Source organism: Lichenostomus cassidix, chromosome 2 (assembly GCF_008360975.1).
Source record: "Lichenostomus cassidix isolate B80296 chromosome 2, HeHo_3.0, whole genome shotgun sequence".
Classification (NCBI taxonomy): Eukaryota; Metazoa; Chordata; class Aves; order Passeriformes; family Meliphagidae; genus Lichenostomus; species Lichenostomus cassidix.
Genome location: NC_139482.1, coordinates 49432594 through 49459485, shown reverse-complemented (window position 1 = coordinate 49459485; position 26892 = coordinate 49432594). Strand labels below are relative to the sequence as shown.

General features: G+C 39.3%; 1 protein-coding gene across 2 annotated transcripts in view; it reads left to right on the top strand.

Moving 5' to 3' along the window:
* Positions 1 to 558: 558 nt before the first annotated feature.
* Positions 559 to 26892, top strand: part of CUL1 (cullin 1) — a 53856-nt gene continuing 27522 nt past the window's right edge. The window contains exons 1-2 of one of the 2 annotated variants that reach the window (XM_085051520.1): positions 559 to 689; positions 17311 to 17603. In XM_085051520.1, coding sequence (XP_084907646.1) covers positions 17464 to 17603 — 140 coding nt within the window. In that variant the 5' untranslated portion in view covers positions 559 to 689; positions 17311 to 17463. Of the gene's footprint in view, positions 690 to 3479; positions 3801 to 17310; positions 17604 to 26892 lie in introns of those variants that run through there. The other variant, XM_085051521.1, reaches the window with a different exon arrangement.

Genomic DNA, 26892 nt, shown 5'->3' with positions numbered 1-26892 from the left:
TCCACTCAACCTTCTCCAGGCAGAACAGCCACAGCTTTCTCAGCCTGTCTTCATAAAGGAGGTGCTCCAGTACTCTTATCAACTTCGTGGCCTCCTCTCGACTTGCTCCATGTTCTTCTTATGCTGGGGACACCAGAACCGTACACAGCACTCCAGGTGAGGTCTCACCAGAGAAGAGGAGAGGGGCAGAATTACCTCCCTCGCCCTGCTGGCCCAGACGCTGCTTTTTATGCAGCCCAGGTTCGGTTGGCTTTCTGGCCTGCGAACGCACACTGCCGGCTCATGTTGAGTTTTCCACCAACCATCTCTCCCAAGTCTTTCAGCTCATCCTTCAGCTCTTCTAGCACTGGACTAATTTGGGGAGGGGTCGGAGCAACGACCCCTCGGGCACGACAGGGCCTGGCGGCCAAGGAGATGGCGGTCGCCCGGCCTCCCCCGGCGAGGAGCTCATACGGGCGGGCAGGCTCTGCCAAGAGGCCAAGCCTCAGCCCCATCGGTCCCTACCGGCTCGGGCAGCCGCAAGCCCGGGTTCCCCGCCCGCCGTGAGCCGGGGCGGGGCGGGTGCGAGGGGCGGCGCCTCCGCGATCCCCGGGCCGCGCCGGGGGGAGGTGGCGGCGGCGGATCCGGGCCCGGCGGAGGCGGAAGGGGCGGGCGGACGCGGCCCTGACTCTGCGGGACGCGCGATGCTGGTGAGTGCGGGGAGGCCGCGGCGTTGTGTCGCAGCGAGGCCCGGCCCGGCCCGGCAGGAGGCGAATGCGGCGGCGCGGGGCCCGGCACTGAGTCACGCCGCGGGGAGCGGGGGAAGGGGCGGCCGGGCCTGGCCCTCCCGCCTGCCCGCCCGCCTGCCTTTCTTCTCGCGGGCGCGCTCCCGGCCCCGGAGCGCGGGGGCGGCGGTGGTGGCTGCCCGGCCCTCTCGTGGATCCGGCCCTGGAGCCGCGGGCCGGGCCGGAGCGGGGAGGCCGCGAACTGCGCACTCGGAACGCGTCGTCCCCCTCGGGGTGCGGGAGCTCCCCGCTGGCTGCCCCGGCCCCGCAGGATTTGCCCGGCCGCCGGGGGGCTGCCCGCTCCCTCCCTCCCTCCGTCCTTCCCCGGCCCTCCCCCGTGACCGACCGCGGCCCCCGCATGGCCAGGGCGCCTCGGCGGCTGCCCCAGTCTTTCCGTCCCGCCGCGGCGGCTCTCAGACCTCGGGCCCGTCCTCCCGCAGCCCCGCGGCCCTCACTGTGCTCTCCCGGCCCCGGGACTGCCCACCACAGCCATCCCAGGCCCTGCTCGTCCCACGCCTTTGCTCTCTTTTTTCCTTATGAGCTTTTGTCCGTAACCTAACCAGGCACTGTTTTAGGGTGTTCACCTGCTCTCTGTCCTCCCTGTCCTTTTATGTGCCTCTTCCTTTCACCCTGTCGTATCCCAGCCATCCACATATCCGTAGGGATACTCAGGTGTGTCTAGGGGCTATTTGGTTGCACCTAGAGAAATTCCCCAGTGTCTTCAGTACCGTAGTGGGTGCTGGGGGATATTTGCCACAGTTCATCTTTGTCACCTTCTCTAGGTTTCTCTCGCTCTCAAGGACTGTGCACTAGGCTTCCCCTTGTTGCCACCTACTGTTGTGGCCTTACCAGAGAAGGTGCCCCCTGTAACCTTTTGTTTGTCTGTTTGTGTATTTATTGTTTCTGTTGAGATGACTAGTCCTGCATTTTTTGTTGTTTCATTTGTTTCCCAGTAACTTTGTCACTGAAAGCTAACTGTGTCCTGATTGGAATCCTTTCTCCATATGTCTTGTTTCCCCTTGAAGTTATATTCTAGCACAGTCATTATCCCTCTGTTATCTTTCCCCTTCCAGTTTTCTTCTTCCCAGTAACCATTCCCTTCATCACGTTTTTTTCCCCTTCTGATTGTACCTTCCTGTCATTAAAACCTTCCTTGTGATCTCACCTAATACTCTTTCCTTTCTACATACTCCTTTCCTTTGTAGATTTATATGCTATCTTCCCCACTTTGTATTTAAATCCTCTAGCTATGCCTTTGAGGAGAAAGGAATTTTACCCTAGGTTATCTGTATACTTATGTTCTGGTTAAACACTGAAAGGCAGAGATGACTTACTTGTTCTACCTTATGTTGTTCTGTTTTTTTACTGACTTCCTCAGCAACCTTTCCCTTGGTATAGGGGTTCATATATAATCATGTACCTCAGCCCGAATACGCACACATACCCCGGGACAAAAAACGCTGTATTGGAAATCCTTTTGGCAGGACTGGGAGGAATGGTTCACAGGGGCCAGTAATACCTAGTGGCTGCATAATTTGAATTAGGCCAAATAATGTTTGTAATACCATACTGTGAATTGGTATTTAGTTGATATGGCATGTATTTGGGATGCCTTCTCTTTGGGGAAGTAGTAAGATACTGTACAGGTACTGCAGTATGTAGTTTCTACTCACAGTGAACTGCTGTAATGTTGTGTGTTGATGGTTAGATGTCCTTGTGGCATCGGCAGTTTGTGTCTCTGATGGTGACTTGACCAGAAAGAAGTCTTTTCCCTCTGCTTTGTAACTTCTTGTTTCCAGTATTTGTTGTCCAACTTCTTATTTTGTGTCTTGCTTTGGTTCTTGAGATGGGTTACATTTCACAGTCATGTCATGACCACATATTTGAGGTGCAGTTGAAACACTGGACGTACTTGTCCCATGGAGGCATGGTGAGCACATTTGATCTCGGGAGCAATTTGTACACCCAACTCTAGAATCTGAATTCAGTGCCTTGTGTTACCAACGTCTCTGGAGGAAACTTTTCACTGCCTATCCAGGGATCATGTAGAAAATAGTGTCTTGGTTTAGGCACCTAAATTAGTCTTATATATCCTGCTCCTTGGGTGACAAAATAGTGGTGCTGTTTTAGCAAAATGATTCTTCTTCCACCTTATCCTCTGTATGCTGCTTTGAACTGGCCTTATAACTTGGACCTATTGCTTGGACTGTCAGCATGAGAAAACAGCATTGCTTTGATTTAAATAGCTTAAATTCATTTAAGCTAAATGGATGCACACCCTCATTTGGATACTGCTTTGGGGCTGCCTGGTTTTGGATCTGACTTAGTCTTGGTGCAAGCTCTTGGATTTCAGCTGTATTGTTACAAAAACAATACTGAGTCCTTTGAGAAAGTTATCCCAGATATTCAGCTTAAAAAATGTTATCCTTCAACTTACATGTTAAGATCTCTGGGTACTGCTTTTCATCTGTTGCGTTTCTTAGGTAGTGTGTAGTTTTGTGTAGTCACGATTATTTCAGTAGAGCCCAACCTAATGAGTCATATCCCAGGTGTCAGTGGTTGCATGAATTGGGAATACCTGGAATCTTCTCTCTTGCCACTGAAGGTTGGGTTTGTTTTTTTTTTTAATTATTGAAAAACTCCACAAAATCCTAGTGAGTTAAAGAGCTTTAAAGATGTTCCACTTGCATTTACACCACTCTCAACATCAAAAATTTGTTTTACGAACATGAAGTGAGGGATTTCCAAGTCAAAGGTTGTCAGTGTGTTACCAACTTTGCTGTAATGCTTCCCATGCTGTCGAGCAGGGTTTATCTCAGTCTATCAGAAGGAAAACAGGGCAGGTGTCCCACGTGGACAGGATATCAGGAGGATGTGCACAGGCAATCATAGCAGCCTGCAGGTGGATACAGTCTACCTGCTGCACAGACCTGGAAGAAAGAAGAGTGTGGAAAACTTGGCCTTGGAAGTTCTGCATGTGCTTTAGGAATGCGTGATCTCGCTTTAAACATACTTGGGTGCTGGCATGTTTTTTAGGTAAGAGCACACTAATAGAAAATTTTTAGTTACTGTATTTTTCAAGCCTATCTCCATGTAAAGAAGTGGTTGTTGGAACCAACATTTAGAGGTACCAGATTTCATCTATACAGAATGCAAACTTAAACTATTATTTTTTGCTTTGTTATGGAGACCATTGAGTATCCCTTGCTTGATAAAGGAGAATTTTCAGTAAGAAAATGTAATGATTGGAAAATTATAGAGATCTGTTGAGCTTGTCTACATGAGTAACTTGCTATTTTATTATAAGAGTTGCAGGTTTTTCACTAGAAGAACTGCTAGAACAAGAACAGATTGACTGTTCATGTTTCTACAGTGCTACAGTCCAGACCTGTTACAGACATGACTAAATGACTTGGTAATAAAATTGTTCTGAGCTGATGTGTCCCGCTGTAGTGCTGTAACTTGTAGCCTTTAATGTAACCACACAGATAGAATGTTGTCAGATGTAAACACTCCTTGCATTATCCCAGCTTCTGGAAAGAGTGCTGGTTTAGGAAATAATGTGTGTTCCAGTGGGTAGCTTTCTGTCAGTTTTCTTTTTACTCACAGAACCTCTGATGTCACAAGAGTGAACCTCTTCCTGTTGCTGCCTTACCTTCTTCTTAAAAATTATACAAGTCAAAATCAAATAACTTTTTTTTTAACTAAACCAAACATTGATTACATTCCACTTTATTTAATGTGGTGTTTTTCAAATCCTTCTTTATCTATGAACCTTATAAAAAGGAATGGAGACTACTGTGAAAATAGGAAATTAGTAATTCCATTTTGCACTTCAGGAAATGAGTATAGATTCTTATGTAAATTTTTGCCAGAATTGGGATTTCTTACACTTTCTGTCCTAAACTGCACTTTCTTTGCCAGTTGTATCTAAGCTTGTAAAAAGAAACAGGTGATTTTCACCCTCTGTTCTGCTCTTGAGTGAGCCTACCTGGAGCACAGTGTCCAGCTCTGTGGTACCCAGCACAAGAAAGGCATGGACCTGTTGGAGGAGATCCAGAGGAGGGCCACAGAAGTGATCAGCCCGGAGAAGAGAAGGTTCCAGGGACACCTTATTGAGGCTTTTCATTCAGTTTATAAAGGGGGTTTATGAGGAAGATGGAGAGAGACTTTTCACCAAGGCCTGTAGTAACAGGACAAAGGACATAAGTTTTACATGGAAAGAAGGTGGATTTTGATTGGTTAAAAGGAAGGAATTCTGTATTGTGGTGGGTGGTGAGGCATTGGAACAGGTTAACCAGAGATGTTGTGGATGCCCCATTTCTGGCAGTGTTCAAGGCCAGGTTGGATGGTGCTTTGAGCAATCTAGTCTAGTACAAGATGTTTGTCTGTGGCAGAGGGGAGGGAAATAGGTGATGTTTAAAGTCTCTTTCAACCCAAACCATTTTATGGTTTTTGAATAAACAGTGTAACTTTGATGCAATGTTCTTCCAAAAACTCAGGAAAAGGATTTATATTGTATCCTTTTCTTCCCCTTTGGATTGTTCTGGTTTTGAAGTCAAAAGGTTCTTGCTTTTAGCTCGGTCTAGGCATTGCTTGACAGCAGGACTAAGAATAAAGGGTCATTTTTTCTGACATCTTTGTAGTTATGTACTAGATTTGAATATCAGTTTGATTCCATTGACTTCTGTTTCTCCTTAAATTAGAAGTACCTAAAGGTGGTATAAAATTCTCCTTGTCTTTGGATTTCATTATATTTTCTCTAGTTTATGTTGCTGTATGTCTCAAGCTTGGTGTTATTGTGAAGAAGAAGTAGATTTACATGTAGATGGTGAGGATCATGGTGATGGAAAGTTTTTGCAGTGCAGGGAGCTTCTCACTCTGCTCTGGTAATGTACTTATCTTTTGAAGACATGCATACTCTTCTCCCATTTTACTGGAGACTTGTGGTTTTGCTACTGGGACCCAGATGTATTTCATTCATTAATGTACAAAGTAGACAAAAGTTAAGTTTTTTAACTTAAAGGAGGAACCTACAAGAATTTTGGTTATTAGTAATGCAATTTCAGCCATAACTGAACTCAGAAACTTCTTGTTTGTATTTTTAATATGCATTGGACGTAACTTGGCGTTTTGTTGCTCTGTGTTTCAGGTTGGACAATATCTTAGTGTGGGTTAGAGTTCAGAACTAAGGCTGCTGGTGTTACCTTAGTTCACCCGGGTTTGCTCTGTAATTTAAACTTAATTTCATATGTAAATTTGTAAGCTCCTCTACTCTTGCAGACAGTGGAGGCCATCACTTGGAAGTTTTATCTCAAGCTTGGAGGACTGAATTAGGGGGAAAAAGAGGGTTATAGGAAATAGTTCTTGTTTTGTTAGCTGTTAGTCTTTTCATCTTGCTTTTCATTGTAGTAATTTCATGGCAAATGCTCTGCTTACTTCTGGGTAGCCAAAGGATAAACTTTTTACTGTACAATTGAAAATATTTTTTTAGAATATATGCATTTTCTTAAGAAAACAGACTGCTCTCTTACACTCCTTTTTTTGTTGTGTATTTAAAGAAAAATAAAAAATTTCGTTATTTTTGAAAGTGTGTCTTTTTTAGGATGCCATCACTAATAGTTGTATAAAATCAAAATTTATATCCTTAAGTAATTAAATTAATTTTGTTAGGTTCTAATGCAGGCTTAGCTTTAAAACTTAATGGTGCAAGTTTAATCAACAAGAAGGAGGATTTAAACGTGGGTGTTAGGGATGCGTGGCAATTTTAACTTTAACAAACTTAAGCTACATTGTTTTACTTCTGTACCGAGGATGCCTGTTGCAGTCATTGGAGGTCAAAACTGATTAAGAATTTGCTGAAAATAATACTGAATTTAAGCAGAACTAACTTTTTGTGAGGTATAAATTCTTTGCTGTAAGTTAAGGCTGTTAGAATTCAGATTTTGTAGTTGAAGCAGAAAAATTACATACGAATCCTTTTCTAGACCTTAATGAGAAAGTTTTAATTCTTTTTGGGGCTGGCTGTATTTAGGCGTCTGGAATGAAATATATGAGGGCTGTACCGTTCTTCACTAATAGTGTTTGCAGCAGGAATCAACATCACTAGCTCTAGTATATCTGTGCACTTAATGTAGACATGATTTAAAAGAAAAATAAGAAAATAAAAAAGGGAGCAGCTTTCACAAGTCATGATTTTATCACACATAGGAAATGAATGTAAGTAACTGCAACAGTCCTTGATTTGTCCATTATTTGTCACTTCAGAATGAAACATTAGTGTGAAGGTAAATACAGGAGGAAGCTCTTCAGTATTAAACTATGTTCTTGTGGTACATTTGAATGTCTGAAAATATCAGACTGTTTGCAAGATGAATTGGTGTGACTGTCATCTTTATTTATAAATTGAAGTGGTGAACTGCATTGCCTTGATCAGTTGAGCTCTTGCACAAGCAACAAGAGGGAAGAAGTTGTAAAATTAGCAAGCTGTTTGGAAGAGATTCCAGCCAGAATTGTTTTTCACTTGTGAACAGCATGTTAATGGTTGTTTTAAAGTTACTGGTAAGAACTGCTGCATTCCAAGAGCATGGGAAAGCTCTGTATGGAAATATTATTGCAGGGGACAATCCCTGTTGGTGTCTTTAACAGGGCAGTATGAAAGTGCATGTTGTGATGCATTGATTGCTCTTATAATGTTGGGGGATTTGTGTTAGGGTTCAGAGGGTTGCTCTGTGTTCTAGTGGAGGCCGTCGTGTTTCTGAAGCAAACTGTAAGACAATACCAATGTTTTCTTGGTGGGGATCAGTAGGATTGTGATGTTTTAGCTTATTAAGTTGAATTTAGTTGAAGTTTTAATGTCTGCTACGATTTTTTGGGAAAGAAGTTATGTGTAAGAATTGTCTTTGCAGGATCATTAAGGTCTCTAAACTGGCCCAAGGTATTTCAGAGTTTCTAGTCTTCTGTGTCTGTTCTTTCTAAATTTGTCTGGATTTGACTCCCTGCTGCTGTTGCCTCTCTTCCCCCCCCTCTCTTCCCCCCCCTCTCTTCCCCCCCTCTCTTCCCCCCCTCTCTTCCCCCCCTCTCTTCCCCCCTCTCTTTTTCCCTAAGAAAACAAGGTATATTGCTCTGTTTTCTGCTTGGCATGTTAGGTATTTAGCAATTTTCATGGCTTGTCCTCCCTCTTATTCCTTTTCTGCATCTTCCTCACTGATCTAAGAAGTGCACCTTCATGTGCATTGTCCTTCGTGGTTTATGTTTATTTGGGTTTCATTTGGCTTTGTTTAGTCTCTTGCTTTCTTTGTTTTTATTTTTGGTTGGGTTTTTTATGCAGGTTGTATCATATGTATGATTTAAGCCAGGGAGAAAACAGGAATACTCAAGGCTCTTTGTCTTATTCTGGTGGTTTGACCCTGGCTGGATGCCAGGTACCCACCAAAGCCAGCCCATCACTCCCCTCAAGTAGGCAGGGGAGGAAAAATACAATGAAAGGCTCATGAGTTTGAGACAAAAGGACAGGGACAGATCTCTCATTGATTACCATCATGGGCAAAACAGAGTGGACTTGGGCAAACTAATTGAATTAATCAGTAATCAAAATCTGAGCAGGTTAATGAAAAGTAAAACAAATTTTAGAAACACCTTCCCCCCACCTCTCTCTCCTTCTCTGTCTCTACCTCCTTCCCACCAGTGGCACATGGAGACAGGGACTGAGGTACAGTGAGTTCACCACAGGCTATTTCTGCCACTGCTCAGGGAGAAGAGTCCTTCCCCTGCTCTGGTGTGGGATCCTCCCACGGGAGACAGTTCTCCATAAACTTATCTAGCATTAATCCTTCCCACAGGCCACAGCTCTTCATGGACTGCTTCAGTGTGGGTCTCTTTCCACAGGGTGCAGTCTTTCAGGCACAGCCTGCTCCAGCGTGGGTCCTCCACAGGGTCACAAGTGTGGCCAGGAAACCTGCTCCAGCCTGGGCTCCTCTCTCCACAGGTCTGCAGGTCCCTGCCAGGAGCCTGCTCCCATGTGGGATTCCCATGGGGTTACAGACTCCTTTCAGGCATCCACCTGCTCTCCTGACATGGGTCTTTTCCATGGGCTGCAGGTGGAACTTTGCACCCCTGTGGACTTCCATGGGCTGCAGATGGATCTCTGCATCCCTGTGGTCCTCCATGGGCTGTAGGGGCACAGCTGCTTCACCATAGTCTTCATTCATGCTGCAGGGGAATCTCCACTCTGGTGACTCCTCCTCCACTGAGCTTGGTGTCTGCAGTTGTTCTTCTCCTGTGTTCTCATTCCTCTCTTCTCTGAGTGCAATTACATTTGTTCAATGACTTATTTTCCTTCTTAAATATATACTCACAGAGCTGTTACTGCCATCTCTGGTTGCCTTGGCCAGGGGCAGATCTGTCCTGGAGCCGGCTGGCATTGTCTCTGTTGGACTTGGGGGAAGCTACTGCCAGCTGCTCACAGAAGCCACCCCTGTAGCCCCCCCTGCCACTACCAAAACCTAGTCACACAGGCCCACTACGCTTCTGTAAAACTGTCTTCCTTCTCTTCAGTGCACTCATATCTTGACTTGGTTCTTTTTTTTCCTGATCTGCAGCCTTCCTTTTTCCAAGGTGTAAAAGCTGAGCATAATCAGTGTTCTAAGAAGTTGTGAAGCACATTACTGCAGGCTCAGTTAAAAAATAGTGTAGTGTCTGCATCCTGTTTGTGACACAGGAATGTACAAGATTTTGGGTTAGAAAGGACTTTTCAGTTTAGGAGTAATCTACAAACTTCGTACATAAAGTTTACTTCATCAACAGCAAAGTGAACTCTCTCTGAAGATGGCCAAGTAAAACTTGAAAATTTTTATGTATATAGTACTTCAGGATATAGTCCCTTACACTGTTACCAAACCTGATGTTGATGCAGTAAGACTACTATGAAACCTTTATTGTTGGCGGGATTCTAAATATTGACCAAAGTTTACTTGGTTGGGAATTGCAGAAGGGAGAGTTTGCTTGTGTGGAATACAACAGCAAACCTTGTTGAATCTAGGTCTAGCCTTTGTTTATGAGGTAGCATGTGTATGTTTGGTGTGGGTTGGATTTTGTATTAGCTGTGGCATTATTGTAGGGAGATACCTGTCAAAAGCTGCTGGAGTTCTTTGGTCAAGGAAGACATGGGTAAAGCTGAAAGGAAGAAAAAAGGAAGAATGTTAAAGAGCCGGTAAAAGAATAAGGAAAGAGAAGGGGAAAAGTGGCACACTCAAAGTTTCTTGGTGCTCTTCTCAGGAATAATTATTGATAATTTGGAAAGATTTTTGTACTCTGGCATGCAGATAAACCTGTCAGTTAAAAAGGCTTTTAGTGAACACAGTCATGCATAATTTAAGAAAATAAGTGTGAAAACTGCAGTTCCAAGTTACTTCCATATATTGTGCTTAAATTTGAACATAAAAGTGAATTTTAGTGTCTTTCTAGCTGTGAAGAACATGTCCAGACTTTTGTTTTATTTTTTCAGCTGGCAACCGTATGGTTGGCACATGAAGTAAAGTAGGAGTGTATTCATTACAGTGCTTTAGATGTCATTGATCAGAGCTGTAAAACATGGAGGAGAGGGTGTGGGGGGAAAATTGAAGCCCTAAATGAAGAAATGAAGTCATCATTAGGGAGGTACAATATTAACTGCCCAAAATTTAAATCAAATTTACACAACTTAGTCTTAAATTACTGCCAAATTACACATACTTGCTTCTGCACTTTTTTTTTAATGCTGCACAGAATTTTTTACAACCCAAAGGCAAATTTTGGAAGGGAGGAATGCATACATACATGTCTGCATACATCTCTGCCTTTTCTCTTAATGAACTGAATTTAACTCTCTTGAAAATAAGATGAGCTAAAGCTTTCCACACTGCTTGTAACTTACTATTTTGTAATAATGCAGAGGAACTGAACATTGTAATTTTTGTAATTTGTCTCTAAAGTATCTTTATTGAAAAGGTAGAAAAAATTCAGGTACTTCTCTTCTGGTACTGATTTCTGGAATAACCACTTTTTGCAATAGCTGTGTCATTTTCCTGGGGCACAGTGAAAATGTCTGCTATGGGCAGATTCTCCAGATGTTGATTAATTACACATTTGTAGCATGTGAAGTGCTAAGGACATTATGCTTGTTCCTAGTCTTGCTTTAAGGATTGTGTCATGTGAAATGCATAAACTGTCTACCTAGCTTATAGCCTTTATATTTAGTGACCTAAAATAATTCTGGACAGAAATGTGAGTGCTATATAATGTTGCATGCAGGACTATGGCTCAACTAGGTAGTGTTACAGTTTAGAGCTCATAATGCTAACTTCAGCTGAAGTCAAGTAAACACCAAATTAATTTGCAGATACGTGGATATGAAAGGTGTCTTCAAAATCATTAATTGTGATTGCAAGTGATTATAGGGAGCAAATCGAATTATTTCTCTTGTCTCTTTCTACTCCATCAGACAAATATGTTCTGGAATGGAGGTTGCATCCTTTAGGAGTCAAGAAGCATTTTTTAACCGGAAAAAAATTTCAAAGAAATAGCTTATAAATTGTAAAAGCAAAGAATTAAAAGGTGAAAACAGTCTTTAAATCTCTCTCTGCCTTATACTTAAATACTTATGTAAGTATATACCTACATAAGTATACAAGTATATACTTATGTAAGTCTTCCAGCACTTATATCTAATAAATCATGTAGATTGTATCTTACAGGCTAACTAGCAGTGGAGGGAGCTATATTGTTCTTAGCTCTGTACTTAGCATTTGCATGCCTTTTTCAAAAGGTGTTTGCATGACTTCAAGAAGAACCTTAAGCCTGGTTTGTAGGATGAATCATTGGCAGTGTCTCTGAAACTGTCCATGTTTGGTGAGGATATGTGAGTTGACTACTTTGGTTGCAAGAGGGGTTTGGTTTATTTTTTGGTATGCTTTGTATCTAGCCTAATGCTGAAAAAATAGGTGTACCTTTGGATGGGTATTTCAAGGCAAAAATTTGCCAAATATTTTGATGTGGTAATAACCTAAGGGTCGCTTCAACTATAGCCATTTTGAAATTTCTGTGAGCTAGAAATATAAACTAGCAGGCACTGTGTTAAGTAGTTTTTAAAATAATATAAGAACAAGCACACAGCTTATGCTAGACCAAAGGTGGTGTTTAGAGTGCTTCTGTTTCAGTTTTTTGAAAATACTTGTGTGATTGTATCACACAGTGTTCGATTAGTATTGAATTCTTGGGTAGCAGTAGTTGCCTTGGCTCAGTGCAGGGACTTCGAGGAAGTAAAACTGGTCAGGTACCTTATTGAGTGTTGCTGTTTGGTGAACACAAGAGCATCTGTTGAATTTCTGGATCAGATTTGCTGAAATGCTTTATTCTGCTCTCCTGTTGCTGTAAATTAGAGGAGTTGGGCTGAAAAAATGGGGAGAAAAGAGTTTGTCAAGAGGAATTTCATCCTGCATTTTTAAGGGAGTGACTCCACTAAATTTAGTCCTCTTTCTTGACTTTTAAAGCCAAAGATTAAAATTCTGTTATGCTTTATTATTGCAGCACAGAGGCCTGATATTTTGCTTTTAGTGGCCATTAAAGTGAGCATGGTCACTGCATCAGTTTTTATAAAAGATACTGACCTGCAGCCACTGTCCAAATGAACTAGTACTGTACTTTTGTTACTGGAGAACTTGCATTTGGTTTTAGAAAATGGATTTGAGCCAGTGTACAGAGGTGAAATTCTGACCTTTAATATACAGGCTTGTAAATTTTGGAAACTTCATAATGCTGAAGGTTTTTGAACTTATTTTTAGTGACATTCATTGCTTCTGTTCCTGAATATGTTTGGGTTTTGTATGATTAAATCTGGTCACTTAAACACATGCTATGAGACATGACAAAGATGTTCACCTCGTGTTTGAAATTAGATGAGAGATAAAATGCTTGGAAATTGCTAAGTCTAGAGATTGTGCCTCTTTATTGCGTCTTTAAAATAATGCTATCTGGGCTCTTGCATCAGCTGGGAGACCTTGCTCTGAACCTGTAAGTTCTTACTGTGCAAGAAGCTGACAAGTTCAAATTCTATTTGTAATTACCGAAGTAAACTATCTTGAAATAAGTAATTTATAAATAAGGGGTTGTGTGAGAACAACAGGTGATGCATAGGCTTTGGAGCTGTAAAACTGAAAGTTGTGTTGTGTTAGGATGTAAAAATTAGGTACTCACTCCAGCAGATGGCTTGAGATGCTGAAAATCTGGTGGGGTTTATTATGTTTGTTAGATAAAAGCAGGGTTAACTTTCACATTTTCCTGAAGGCCTCTTCTGGCATATAGTTTGTTTTCTAAACATAAAAAAAAAAATACTCTTTATTGTTAGATTATTAATAAAAACAAACCCACTGTTTTCTGATGCAGTGTGTCTCTTTGCATATGAGGTTTATCATGGTGTGTGTCCCCAGGTAATGAAAAAGAGGGAATAGCATTTCTTTAAGTCGTTCAAGGCTGTTTTAAAGTTTTGAGTGAAGTGTTACCTCCTTTTGTTTGGACTGTTTTAATTGCAGTACTTGAGTGCAGGGTTGAAAGATTGGATAGCATTGAACACTATCATACTGCTGCATCAAACTCTAGATATATTGTCTGGAAACTGCAGGGGTAATACTTTTCATGCAAATACAGCTGGTCCTGAAAGCATAATGAGGTCTGAGTTCTCTGGTCCAAAGCTACAGAGTGGATGTTGCAACTCTGGCAGCTGGTCTTATCCTTGAAGCAGGTCAGCAGCAAGTCTGATCTGTTTGGGCGAGAAAGCTCGGTGATGGTCGGTTCAAGACCAGCTTGTGCGTAGTCCTGCCAAGAGCACTTTGCAAGGAAGAGATCTCACTGATTTAAAGGTCACGACTTAATGGTGAGGTTTTAATTCAGGCAATTGTGCACAGCCTGGGCACTGGGAAATCTGGCGTAGGAACTCCTCCCTCTTTTTAGCAATTGGGATGTTGGGTGAAGAGATGCAGTGTAACTATGTAACTACTGTGGACTCGATTTGATCTTTGAGAACTGTTTGCCTAGGAAAAGATTTTTTGTGTGTGAATCAGAATAGTAGCACTTTTCACATGAAATAGAATTTCATATTTTCACTGGGAGTTTGTGTATAATAACTGTGCTGAGTAACATAGCCTTATGTTACTCCTGCTTTTTCTATATGTTTAATACCATCAATTAGTTTAACCACTAAGTACAAATAATTGCTTTCATAAATGTGCTTTTGTAATTGTAATTTTGTAATTGTGTTAAAGTATTCTTACATATTGAAACTTCACTCCTGTTAAGGTAATACATTAATAATTACTTTTCTTTTTTTCTTTTTTTTTTTTTTTGCACATGAATAAATCTGAAAAAAAATGATTAGTGGTTTATAGAATTATTCATCTGTTGATCTATTTTCTGATTATTTTAACTAGTAATTAACTGGAAGAAGTAAATTATGTGAGTCTAGGAAGTTAGTGAGATTGTGCTGTCATTCTGTATTCATGTGTTTAATTGCAAAATTCAAGTAAGAAGCCAGCCAAAGGATAGTGAGGTAGTGTCAAATGCACTGGAATTATGACTTACAAAGAATATTTTTATTTAGTGGAATGCACTATATAAAAATATAGTGAGAAAATAAAAACCAAAATTAAGTTCTTTTTCATAGCATTGTTTTTAATAGCTACATCCTGACTTAAATACAGAGGTTTACTCTAGGGGAAGGGAGGGAAATTAATACAGTGTAAATGAGGAACACCTTGAGTTGCAAAGATTCCAGAGAAAGGTAGTATTTATAGATGCATCAGGGTACATAAAAACTAGGAAATGTTTAATTAGATAAGAGAGTTAAATATTTCCATCATCACAAAAGGGGAAGCAAAACATCTGCCGGTTATGCTTTCTGCTGGCTAGCAAGGGCTTGGTCGTTTTTTAGAAACTCTTATACAGCAGTGAAATGTTTTGTATTAGGTACACCAAAATGTTTTTTACACAAGTGCACTCTAGCCCCCGGCTACTTGCTTGTGGCAGATGAATAAGAGAGTGACAGTCACTTAATTCTCTGGCATACTGCAATTGTCATGGAGTTGCAGATTAAGAACCATGTTTTCTCTTGTTCTATGTGGAGTTTATACAGTACCAGATTTAAGAAATCAAAGAGTTTCTGCTCTCCTGGATTGTAGACATTGAATTAATTTTGTTGCTTTTATTGCAATGCTGACTTAGGATCATAGTCCAAGACTGTGGGTGTGTAGCATACACAGAGTATTTCACACAGTGGAGGTGAATGTCCACTCATGAACCTTTGTTCTTCCTGGCTTTTGTTGCTCAGTCCTTAATGTGCATCATCAGTAGTACTGCAGCAAGTTCAATTTCCAGAAATTAAAGAAGTTAAATACAAGCAAGGTGTGGTCTAGATTGCACTTCAGCATTATGATGCATGATTGTCATGTGTCTTTAATAACTAGCTTGCTTTAATTCGAGAAACAAAAAAGGCAGGGTTGGATTTTAGGTGTGTGTTTAGTAAGATGTGTATTGATTGAATTCTTGTTTTTCCACCTAGTCCTCTGAGTAACTGTTACCCCTGTAAAAAGAAAATAAGCTGCATAAGCAGTTGTACATCAGATTATAATGAGACAGTGCTTGTTGCTGAGACTGACATAATGAAAATACTTCTTTGCATTTTTACTCAGAGCTTGAGATGTAAATGTGTGTGAGTGATGGGAAAGCAAAGGACTGTGAGGAGTGGTAATTCCTGTGTTACTGTAGTAAGACAGTCATTGGATAAAAAGAATGAAAAAAGTCTCTATCTCAGCTGGTCTTTTTAAGGTTCAAGAGAGAAGGCAGAGGAGAATTTCAGGTAATTGCATGAGGGCCAGGGAGGATTTAACAGAATACTTAATCTTCAAAACTCTGAAGCATGGAGTGGAACGTGGAACTAGCCTAGAAGTGTCTGTGACAAAGCACTTATGACTTAACTGTAGGTCCTGAAGGAATATATTTTATTTTCTGTTGCTCAGAGATCAAGAACAAATAATAGGATTTATCTGGTATCAGCCTATACTATTCTTGAAGTTATCGTAGGGTTCATATGAGCCTTGTATGACTGGTTTCTCATAAAGCTGTATTGTCTATAGAAGACTGGAAAACCATAATGTTTCACTGTGGCTTGAATATACCAGTCAATGAGCTCTAGGGTGCAGAATGGTTTGGGATGGAAGGAATCATCTAGTCCAGTCTTCTTATCTTGGGCTTCCTGCCACTAGATCAGGTTGCTCAAAGCTCCTTTCAACATGGCCTTAAACACTGCCAGTGTGAGGCATCCGCAACTCCTCTGGGCAACCTGTTCCAGTGTCTCACCACCACCCTCACAGTAAAGAATTTCTTCTTTATATCCACTCTAAATCTACCCTCTTTTAATTTAAAACCATTGACCCTTCTCCTGTCACTACAGTTGCTAGTAAGAAGTCTTTCTCCATATTTCTTATAAGCTCTGTATATGAATGGAAAGTCTGCAGTAAGATTAAGCTGGTCCTGACTTACTACAACTCTCTTACTTGTGGGCTAATTTTTTACCTTGTCATTTTTTGATATCTTCTTAATTTTGTTTCTGTGGAGGATAAGACATGTTAAAATTACTAACATATTTTTATGGACTTGTGCAAAAATGGATCTTCTCTGCTTGATGTTTTCAGTGGGCTTTCCAGGTGACTGTGTTCCTACACCATCATATCATGAGGCTGATGAATTGGCAGCCATCTTTTCACTGTGTCCCAAACTTTGTGCACTTAAAACTTGTGGGAGTAGTGCATTTTCTTACTTTCCAATTGTATCAGTCACAATTTATGCAATATTTATTCTGTGTACTCCTATTAGTAGTACTTCCCACCATTATTGACTGCATATTCTCTTGCTGTTAAAAAGACATTGAAGGAAGTGGTGCTCTTCTGCTTAGCAAATAAATTATTGTAAGCATATGCTTGCCAGATAGAAAAATTCTCTGCTTCCAAAATGCCTTGGACTTTCAGGTTACCTGTAATAAAATCTCAGATCTGGAAGAGTTATTGATAACTGGAGAAAAAGTTATTTGTAGTGTCTTCTGGGTAATCTTTGATATCCCTCAGGATGTTTGTTAAACAGTGAGCTACCAGAGAACCCAGGGTTGTTTAGAAGTACTGGAGTTTTACTGTTGAATGGGAAGGAAACACTTCTTGGTAAATAGTGTCTGCTGCTTGGAAAGCTTTTTACTGTTACGTTTTGTTGTTAGCATTAGGGTTTTGTTGTCAGCTGCACTGATCTAAGTACCTACAGCCTTTGGATAGCTCTGAGTACTAATTGTCTCATTTTGTAATGGATTGTTGAATTGCAAAATGATGTTCCTTCATTTTGCTATTTCAGATCTCATGATGGATTTCTCATCTGTTTAAATGACAATATTTCAATGAAATAATTAATTTTGTATCTGTAGTGTGGATTAATTTGGACTGTCATATAACATTTGTATTATCTTTTCCTCTTGCAGGTTATTTTCCTGGGAAACATCACTTTTTGCGTGTAAAGAATATCTTGCTGAGTTGCTGCAACTGAGTTTAGAATGTTACTTGACTTCTGATTCTAATGGAGGAATAACCAGATCTCAGGCTGCTGCTCTGGAAGACTTTACAGGAAATACAAAATGTCATCGAATAGGAGTCAGAACCCGCATGGACTTAAACAGATTGGTCTTGACCAGATATGGGATGACCTAAGAGCTGGAATTCAACAGGTTTACACCAGACAAAGTATGGCAAAATCCAGATACATGGAACTTTACACGTATCCTAATGCCTATGGCAGTTAGTACTTTCACTGCTAGTAGATTAGAGAGAGCTTTTTACTTTTTAGACTCAAAATTACTTCATAACTATTTCACTTAATGATTTTTAAGAATATATGCTTTATTTTGAAGATTGGCCTTTTCTGTTTAATCTTATTGGCAAATAGCAGAAACATTCTGTTGTCTAGAAAACTGACTTCCATAATTATTAAGGCTACCTCTGTGTTTCAGGTTTGATTACTATTATCTTTAATAGAGCACGTGCTTAAAGTGGTTTTATTAATAGGTCAAATTTTGAGTCCACAGTGCATGCAAAGAAAACAGAAACTCTCTTTCTTTTTAGTGTTTGTCTCTGGCATTATGCAGGTCTTACTGATAATCATGTCTAGTTACCTGGAAAATTTTTCAATTGTCATTTTCTAAGCAATGCTTTACTCTTGACTGTATAATCCAGCTGGAGAGAGAATCCTTCCAGGGGATTTTGCTTAAATTCCTAGCTTGAACTGGGGAGCTATTTTCCAGCATCTCCCCGTTCTGGGTGTTGTTATAAGATGCTGAAAGGGGGTTAACCTCCTTGTTCAAGTGTGCTGAGGTACTGTTTGGAAGATTGTAGGAAACTCGTTTCTGCCAGGTAGCACTTGAAGATTTTTTAAAATTAATTTGAAGGAGACATGTCTCTTGTTTTATTATAGCTTTGACTTTAGGACTTGATTTAGAAAGCAAGAAATTCTTTTGTATTTCACCTTTAAGGTGGCATGTAAATAGATTTGATGATCTTTGTTTTTCATCTCTTCTGCATTGACTCTTGTTACCTTGTATTGCTCAATAGAGTCAGCACTGCTTAAGAAGCTACACACTTCACTGTACATATGATAGAAGAAATGATGACTGAATATGTTTCCTATCTTGAAGTAATTCTGCTATTTTTCTCTATCAATATTTAGTGTTTTTTTTGTAATGGAGTTATTGTTCTGATACGTGAACTAATGTCTGCACTGTTGTTGGCACTGATTTGGAATTGCAGCATATAAAATTTTAGTCTGTATTAATTTTTTTGGAAGGACAGCTTTTATAAATAAAGAGGAGCTTGAAAGCTGTAAACCAGTCAATTCTGTAGTTCTGTGGACTTTCTCAGGAGGTAGAAAAGTTTTTCTGTACATGTAATCTAAGCATCAATGTGTAATCTTTTTCTATCTCTGCCTGCAGAATCCGTGCTCTAGGGCGTGGTGGGAAAAACTCTGAGCTGCCTGCTGAGTGTTTCTAGGATACTTTAATAGTGACATAACATTTGTTTAGGGTCAGAACTTTTCCTAAGACTTAAAATTAGTGATTTCTTGCAGCACTAGGTTCAACATTGATCTTGACTCAGTGAAACAAGTTGCTGAAGTTGAATGTCTGATAGAAATTTGACCTGTAGTAGAACCTCTGAGAGTTTTTATTTCTGAGTGCCTTTCATATATTCTTGTTTGTGAGGTCTGTTAAGCAGGACAGCTGAAGACTAAGTATGATTATAATGGTAATGGTAAAACACTGAGTGTTTGCCTCTCCTGATGTTTTCAAAGGTGCTCAGAATTAAGTTATAAAAGGGCTATGCTGTCTGTTACTCATTTCCTCTTTGTGTTGCTTCAGGGAGTTGTTGGTTCAAAACTAAGGACTGTTTTTGTTAATTTCCTACGTTAATTTAGGGGGTAATTTTGGTTGTTGACTTGGATTAATGTAGTAAGTTTGATAAGTCAGAATATTTGATACTGGTTAGGCTGAGTTCTGAATCTACTATGAAGACAAAAATGCCTTTTGCATGCTATACCAAGTACACACTTTCAAAAGTTGTGCTTAAAAGATTACACCCCTTTCAGAGCAGTAACTAACGTATTTGCTCAGTCTTTGTGTACAGCAAGTCTAGTAGTTTGGTGGACTTTTATTTCAGGAAGCTTTGCTTATCAACCAGCTTAGTTTGGAAAGCAGAACAGCTGCAGCTGAGTTTCAGATGCAACTGTAATTGGTCTGAAGATCAGCCATACTTACATGAATTTCTTGCCCAATGGACAGTTTAGTATTTCCTCATCCTCTTTTGTCCTCTTTTTTGCTGTCCACCGCCAACCCCCTTCTTTTTCTTGTCAGGATATTGTTCCAGAAGTGGATTTCATTTCACCCCTCTAATTTGTAAGACGCGAACTATGCATAAAAGCAAACTTTCAGTCCTGTATCTGCTATTGATTTTTCAGTCATTTTTTTCCCCACATGTGAATTCTTGAAAATGAAATATGGATATTTTTCTGTTCCTTACCCAGATATTATGTAATTTCTAGTACTGAAGAGCCTGGTACTTCCTACAACAGTAATTAACATCATCTGACAACCGGTATTACAAGCTATCTCAGAATTATATGCCAAGCATTGACTTTATGCTGAAAAGAGAAATAGTTAATAAAATTAAATAGATTTCTAGGAACAGTAGACCCAGCAGCACTACTAATATTGTGAGGGAAGGGCCTGTTTAGCCTATATTCCATTTAGCGATGATTAGTTTGGGAGCTGTGAGCCTCAGGGATCGCTTGTAAGTCAGTGTTAGTGGTGTATGTATACAGAACATCTCCTGGTGGTATTTAGACTGTTTGGAGGAAACTTCCAGTTAGTCTGTCCAGGAGAGAACTGCACTTGTTTGTAGCAAGTTCTGAGTTTCTGTTTTGAATTGTTAGTTAAAAGCCTATTTTATTTAAACCGACCTAAACTTGGTTTGCTAGAATTATTCAACTTACTCATATTGCTGCAAGCCACTTGTCTTTATAGCCACCTCTTTTTAACTCCATTTGGCAGTAATAAAATATTCATACATCTTGTGCTATTTTCTTCTCTTTTGGCAGAAGGTGATGTCCATTTTTCAAGCTAATTGTATGGTGAGCCTGCAATTTATTTTCCTCAGGCCTCATGGTATGAGACAATGAATTGAGATTTACTTACATTTGTATTTAAACTTGGTGATGGGGAGAATGAAATAGTGAAATAAATTTGTTTAGGGTCAGAACTTTTCCTAAGACTTAAAATTAGTGATTTCTTGCAGCACTAGGTTCAACATTGATCTTGACTCAGTGAAACAAGTTGCTGAAGTTGAATGTCTGATAGAAATTTGACCTGTAATAGAACCTCTGAGTTTTTATTTCTGAGTGCCTTTAATATATTCTTGTTTGTTACTTTTCCTCTTTTATGTATCTTTAGAAGATTCTCACACCAAGTACTAAAATGTCAGAAAACCTTCCTGCATTGTATCAAAATAGCGTAAGTTTTCACAATGACTTAGACAAGAAGCTGAGTAACTTTCTAAAATACGTGAGTTTTTTGTTGAAGCACACATCAATTTAAAATTTTCAGATAACATTGGTGAATGGAAAGATTAGTGGTGTGCTTCTGTTTTGTATGTATGTACTTTTTATTTGAAATGCCAAAATTTTAACATAAACTCATGCTTTCACTGCCCTGATTAACAGAACGTAATTTGAGAAGCATTTTTAGGGATTCTTTTAAACAATGTGGTTAATTTATGCCTGCACAGAACAGATAAATCTTTTTGTCCAAGTTTAATATTTAAAGAAAATTTGAGAAAAATAGGACTGTTTAAAGATTCCAAATGCTATTAATTTATAACAAATAAGATTTATATCTACATGAGGATATCTTAAAATGTGTTCATTGATAAGAAGAGTTTATAATACTGTGGAAGGTGTGGTGTGGTTGCTTAACTAAGATATAAATTGCTGTGTCCAGATTGCAGTGTTCAGATTGGCTTTCAAAGTCTTTCAAATGTTACATGCATAAAAATTATACTGTTGATTTCAACAGGTTCCCAGAGTACATTTGAGTAGTTGATTGGCATCATTATCATATAGGTCTTATGTGGAAATTTGAAGAAAATGACTGAATTTATTATGACCTAAAATTTGCTCAAGTCTTAAACCAGTAGATTGGATATTTCAAATGTGTTTCTTGTATTATTCCATTATTAGCCATCATTAGTAAATGTTTTCAAAATAATTGCTTGAAGATTGTAAAGACTACGTAAAGGTTAGGCTGTTTTGTCACATTTCATTATTTTATAAAAAATCCTTGCATATTGTAATTCAGTTTTGTCTACTTAAGAAAGAGGTAGCTACTGATTATCATTTGGATCAAATGTAAGTAATTGTACGTCACAAAAGGTTACTTTAATAATTTTATAAAATGGGGCTTTTTTCTCAGATATTAGCAATTGATACAGTAGAGTACTGTGTTGAACGTTAAATAACTAAGTATAGTATGCTTGCACTTTAAAAATACCAGATGACTCAGGATAATCTGTCTGTTCATAAAATAGAAAGTATAAATATATTTAACTTTTTTTTCCTATGAGTAGATTCAGCACCAGTAGTACATGTTAACCATGCAAAATCATGAAGCCCTCTTCCTGGCATCCATTTGCCAAGGTCTTTTGTCGTTGCTTCTATTGCAATCTTTTTCCTTGTGGCTTTCACTTGAATTCATGGATTTTAGAAGGATTTTAGATCAGCAGATGCATATTAAAACTGTGAAAATGTTGTATTTTCTAATCACATGAATCTGTTGTTGCCAGGCAGCATGGTATGTTCTTGTTTTTTCTTTTGGAACAGATTATTGTGCTCTTTCTGTACAGAAAAGATACTGAGCTGTTAGGGCATGTACTTTTTATTTACATCTCAGAAACTGTTCCACTTTCTTTTAAGATTCTGTCACTCTAAGCCATCCTTTCACTTCAATGTCAAATTGCTTAAGGTCACTTTGAATACATCAAGGCAGCCCTTTCTTTCTGTATTAGTCCTGCTTATATTCAATATCCTATTTCATAGCCCTTCTCATGTTCCAGTTAGTGCTCGTGTGAAACATGAAGGTAGAAGAAAAAGTATTTGTTGACATGTTTGAAGGGTACATAGTACACTTTTTCTGGTGTGGAACGGTACATATAATTGTATGCATTTGTGGGTATTTACAAAGATTGCATCTTCAGTTTGAAAGAAGGGCAGGATATGTTCATATTTGTGCAACATTTCCTTTCTTTATGCACTCTTCCACAGCAATTGCTTGCTGTTCTGCTTGCTTTTAATAGCAACCAGTAATATTCTGTTCAAAAGCAACCTCTTTCGATGCAAAGAAAGCTAAATTTAAAAGCAACCTCAGTTACGGAGGTTCTTACTCCCTGGCATAAAGGCTATATACTTTGTTTATGCATTTTGCTTTGAAATTTTATGTTTTCCTTGTAACTCAGTGTATCTCTGTGATGCTCTTGGGTTCATGCCATGAAGAGGGAAACAAGTTATCTGTTAGTCTTCAGATGGCTTTTGCTGAAAGTGTCTCTGATCTCAGACTTCTAGAAATGTGTTTGAGCTGAGTTATGCTTGGATTTTCATAGCAGCTGCATGGCTGATGCTGTAATAGCTCCTCAGTCCCTGCCTCAGTCCTTCTTTGACTAAAATGGTTTGTCTAAAATGGGATGATTTAATAGTGCAGTTGTATCAAATCTAAAGACTTAAATGAATCAATTAAGACTTAATTGTTTTTTAACACAAGTGGTGGATATGGGAGGTTGAGTACATGTTCTTAATTTTGTTTGTTTTCTCTGAACTGCTTTATGGGGGTAACCCTTCCTTATTGGATGATGAACTGAACATACATAAAATCTCTTGCTGATACCTCCCGGAAAAGAATGAGGATTTCTGGGATTTTTGTTTTACTGCTGCTCCTCACAAAGTTTGTGAAAAGTGATTTTTTTTTTTGGACAGCCTTATAATTTGAAAAACTCATGCAAAATTCCTCCATCCGTTTGACTCATGAAACATTAAAGTAATGTAGGCATGTCCACTTCTCTTAGCAGCTTCTCTTATGCCTGGGGTAATCCAGCCTAGTCTTCTGGATTTCAACAGGAGTTGAATGGCTTTAATTTTGAATAAAATATGTAAAGCTGTTCTTTAGTAAATATAATAAGCTGTATTGTTTGTATTAGAAGTGGTTCTACAATAATACGTAATTCTATAATCTTCCCTAGCAGTTTTCCTACCAGTATTTTCAGTAACTCTTTCTATAATGTTCTTGCATGCCTTTGGTGTAATCTAGGAAAATACAGATTTTTGAATAAAGTGGAAGTAATCTCAACCTAGTCCTGTAGGCCAGTTGTCAAGCACTGAGCATAGAGTTAATCACTGCCTGTGGTCTGTGAAATCGCAAATTTATGCCTAAACTGATCTTTATAATAAAGAGACTAGAAGTAATGAGAGAGAAATTGTGGTTGGAGACTTGTTCAGCTTATGTTGTTGTTGCAGGCATCTCTGCACTATAGTTTTTTGCTGTGTTGTGTTAATTCTGCTTCCCTTTCAGTTCCTTTAATTTTATATATCTGTTCCTCATGCAGACTTCTTCCAGTTATGTTAATTTTTCATAGCAAAATGGAAAAACTGTGGGGACTCAGCTGTGCTGGTAAAAGATGCATCAGTTATTACCTCAGCAGAACTGTTTACTTTAAGGCTTTGCTAAACTGAGTAATTTGTACTCACTAGTGTAAAGTCTGAGTGCTTTCTTGTTGTGTGTTGAGTTACAAAATAGATAATATTTCTTGTATAAGTTAGGTTTACAGTTGCTCCTAGAGGAAAAAAACACCTGTATGGAGTACTTTGGTACTTTTTGAGGGTGGAGAGTAGATTAGAGTTGATCATGGCATGTTCAAGCTTGTGTTTTGTTGGCACATTTGCGCAGAAAATATATGCAGTGCTGCTGAAAGAGCCTGTTTCACTTCCCCTGTGTGAACACAGAAGTTCAGATCTGCTCACCAAAGGTCTGGGGACAGGGACAACAATTGGTTGTAGTGCCAGTAACTTCCCCAATCCACATGACTGACTGCCTGCATGAGCTCCCATGCTACTGGAAACCAGGTGGCAAGTAAGCTCTCCAGATGGGTTGTGTGTTAGTACCATTTTCTTCAGTGGAAGTGATCTTATACAAGGCCTTAAATTCATTAGGTTGTGGCAGCACAGGATTTTTTTTTTTTCCTTTGCCCACCTTTAGAAACAGCCAAGGTTGTAAAAAGTAGCGTAAATTATGCTGATGACAGAGGTGGTAAAATCAATTTATCTTTGGCTATTTTTTGTTTCGAAGACTTTTGGAGGAGAATAAAGTTCTGAAAACGATTTTTCATCTTGAACAGGACAATGGTGAATTACTTGATGAACTTTCTTGCAGTTTTCTACCTCAATTTTTAATTTAGACAAGTAAATTTAATTTCTCCTTCACTGGTAAGAAAGGTGTAGAGGTTAGAGGAGATTAATCTTGATCTGTTCCTCCTGTAAATGGTTTGTCTGCTGGGCCAGATCTGAAGTTCAGCGGACAGAAGCTTGGGGACTAGCACAGCTTCACTGTGGTTCAAACTTTTCTATTGATGAATTAAGTTCTGTGCTTGTTATGGTACGCAAATTGCTATGCAGAATTGTGCAAACACCCCCAAAAATGTTTCCTGGTGGCTGTTTGAATATGCATGTAGCTTCCAGCGTACAAAGCATTGTGGGATTATTTTGCCTTCTGCAGCTAAGAATTCTTTTCATAGCATTCCTCTGTGATTCTCAGATGGACTGTCATATACTTCATTGTAAGGAGTGCAAGTCTGATTTTGTTTTGAATATGTCAGTCTTTCTGTCAGTGGCTGGCTCTAGCAGATGGGGACACAGATTGTAAACAAAGTGTGAGAGAGCATGCTTTTATGTAGAATATGTCAAAGAGTTACTTACACTTGCAAACTGCCTTCTGCATGGGCAGACTAATTGCAGTTTGACTTGTATGGAACAATGCAACCAGAGCACTTCAAAGTGTTGTCTTGGACTCTTTGGCTGGCAAATCGCGAGTCAGAATAAAAGGTAAAGATGGGCGTTACTGGAATTATTTTGACTGCAGCTCTACAGTGATTACTGTCAGGCATGGGCAAAAGGTCTCAGTCTCTGTGTTTACTTTACAAGGGATCCTGGGTTTAATAGTAAAATGTATGGGGTTAGAAAAAGGCTTATGTCTCTCAAAACTACAAGAATTACCTGTCATCCGGACAGTCTTCATATTTTCAGGCTTGCTCAAAGACCTTTGGAATAGGAGAGTTAGGGGGAAGAAGAGGCAAGAGTGTCAACTGAGTATTTATGAATCGGCCCTAAATCCCCTATTGGATATCGTTATGGACAGGTTTTCCATACACAATTTAGAGAAATGTATATATTAACTGTTTTAAAATTAAACTGTGAAGTATACCCTGCTCTTCTTGTTTGTGGAAGGAAAGTTGCATAATCTAGAGGAAAGTAGTTGTGATGTGTGGCATTTCTTACTTGAACAGGGAATTTTGAAATACAAGTGTAGATAGTAAAAGTAGCAACAGTGCCAGGGAATTTGAACAAGCAAATGACTGGGAGCTGGCAGAAATCATTAATGTCTCGGAAATCTGTGGCTGATAGAGATAAGAGCCTGATTAAAAGTTCAATTTCTTCAATTCAGTACAAATGAAGGTTTTATGTTATTGGTTAACATTGTGGGAAATTTAGTTATTTGATGCCTGGATGAGGTAACAGATGAGAAATAAATATATGCTGTGTATTTTCAAAACTTGTTAATCTTAGGCAAAGGGCATTACTTCTTTGCACAAAATGCAATGACTTTCTGAACAAGTATGTAAATACAGACTGTGAGTAGGATTTCCTTTCCATTTGACGTGAAGACCCTGAGCCTTGCTCCAGGTGGCATGCAGGATACTCTGATCATTAAACCTAGTTTAAGGGTGTGATTTGTCTATGAAGCTTTTTATAAAATTATTTACAAGGAAGTTAACTGGATATTTTGAGACATTTTTCTTCTTGAGCTTTACTGTTTAGAAGCAAGTCTGTTTATAATGACTGTAATGCATCATATATTTGTGGTTTATAATTCCCTTGGTGTTTATTTATGCTGATGCCTTCCCATTTTATTGTGCTGGACTTTGTGAAGGGAAAGATAAAAATCAAGTGTCTGCAACATACTCCTAATACACGCTGTGCTGTGGAGGAAACCTGTCTAGTGGTTAAAGCTGGGTCCACTTGTGTTAAAACAAAGAAGCAAACTAAACCTTCTAGATTGGTTAATACAGTGTTTTCTAACAAGGGATGTGACTCAAAAGCCTGTCCTTGGACTGTCCGTAGAAGAGTGAGTGCTCAGTAGTTTCATTCCTGTTGGCTGATTGTTGTCTCTGTGAGTCATTAGGGTGATTTTTGTTGTCAGATCTGAGTC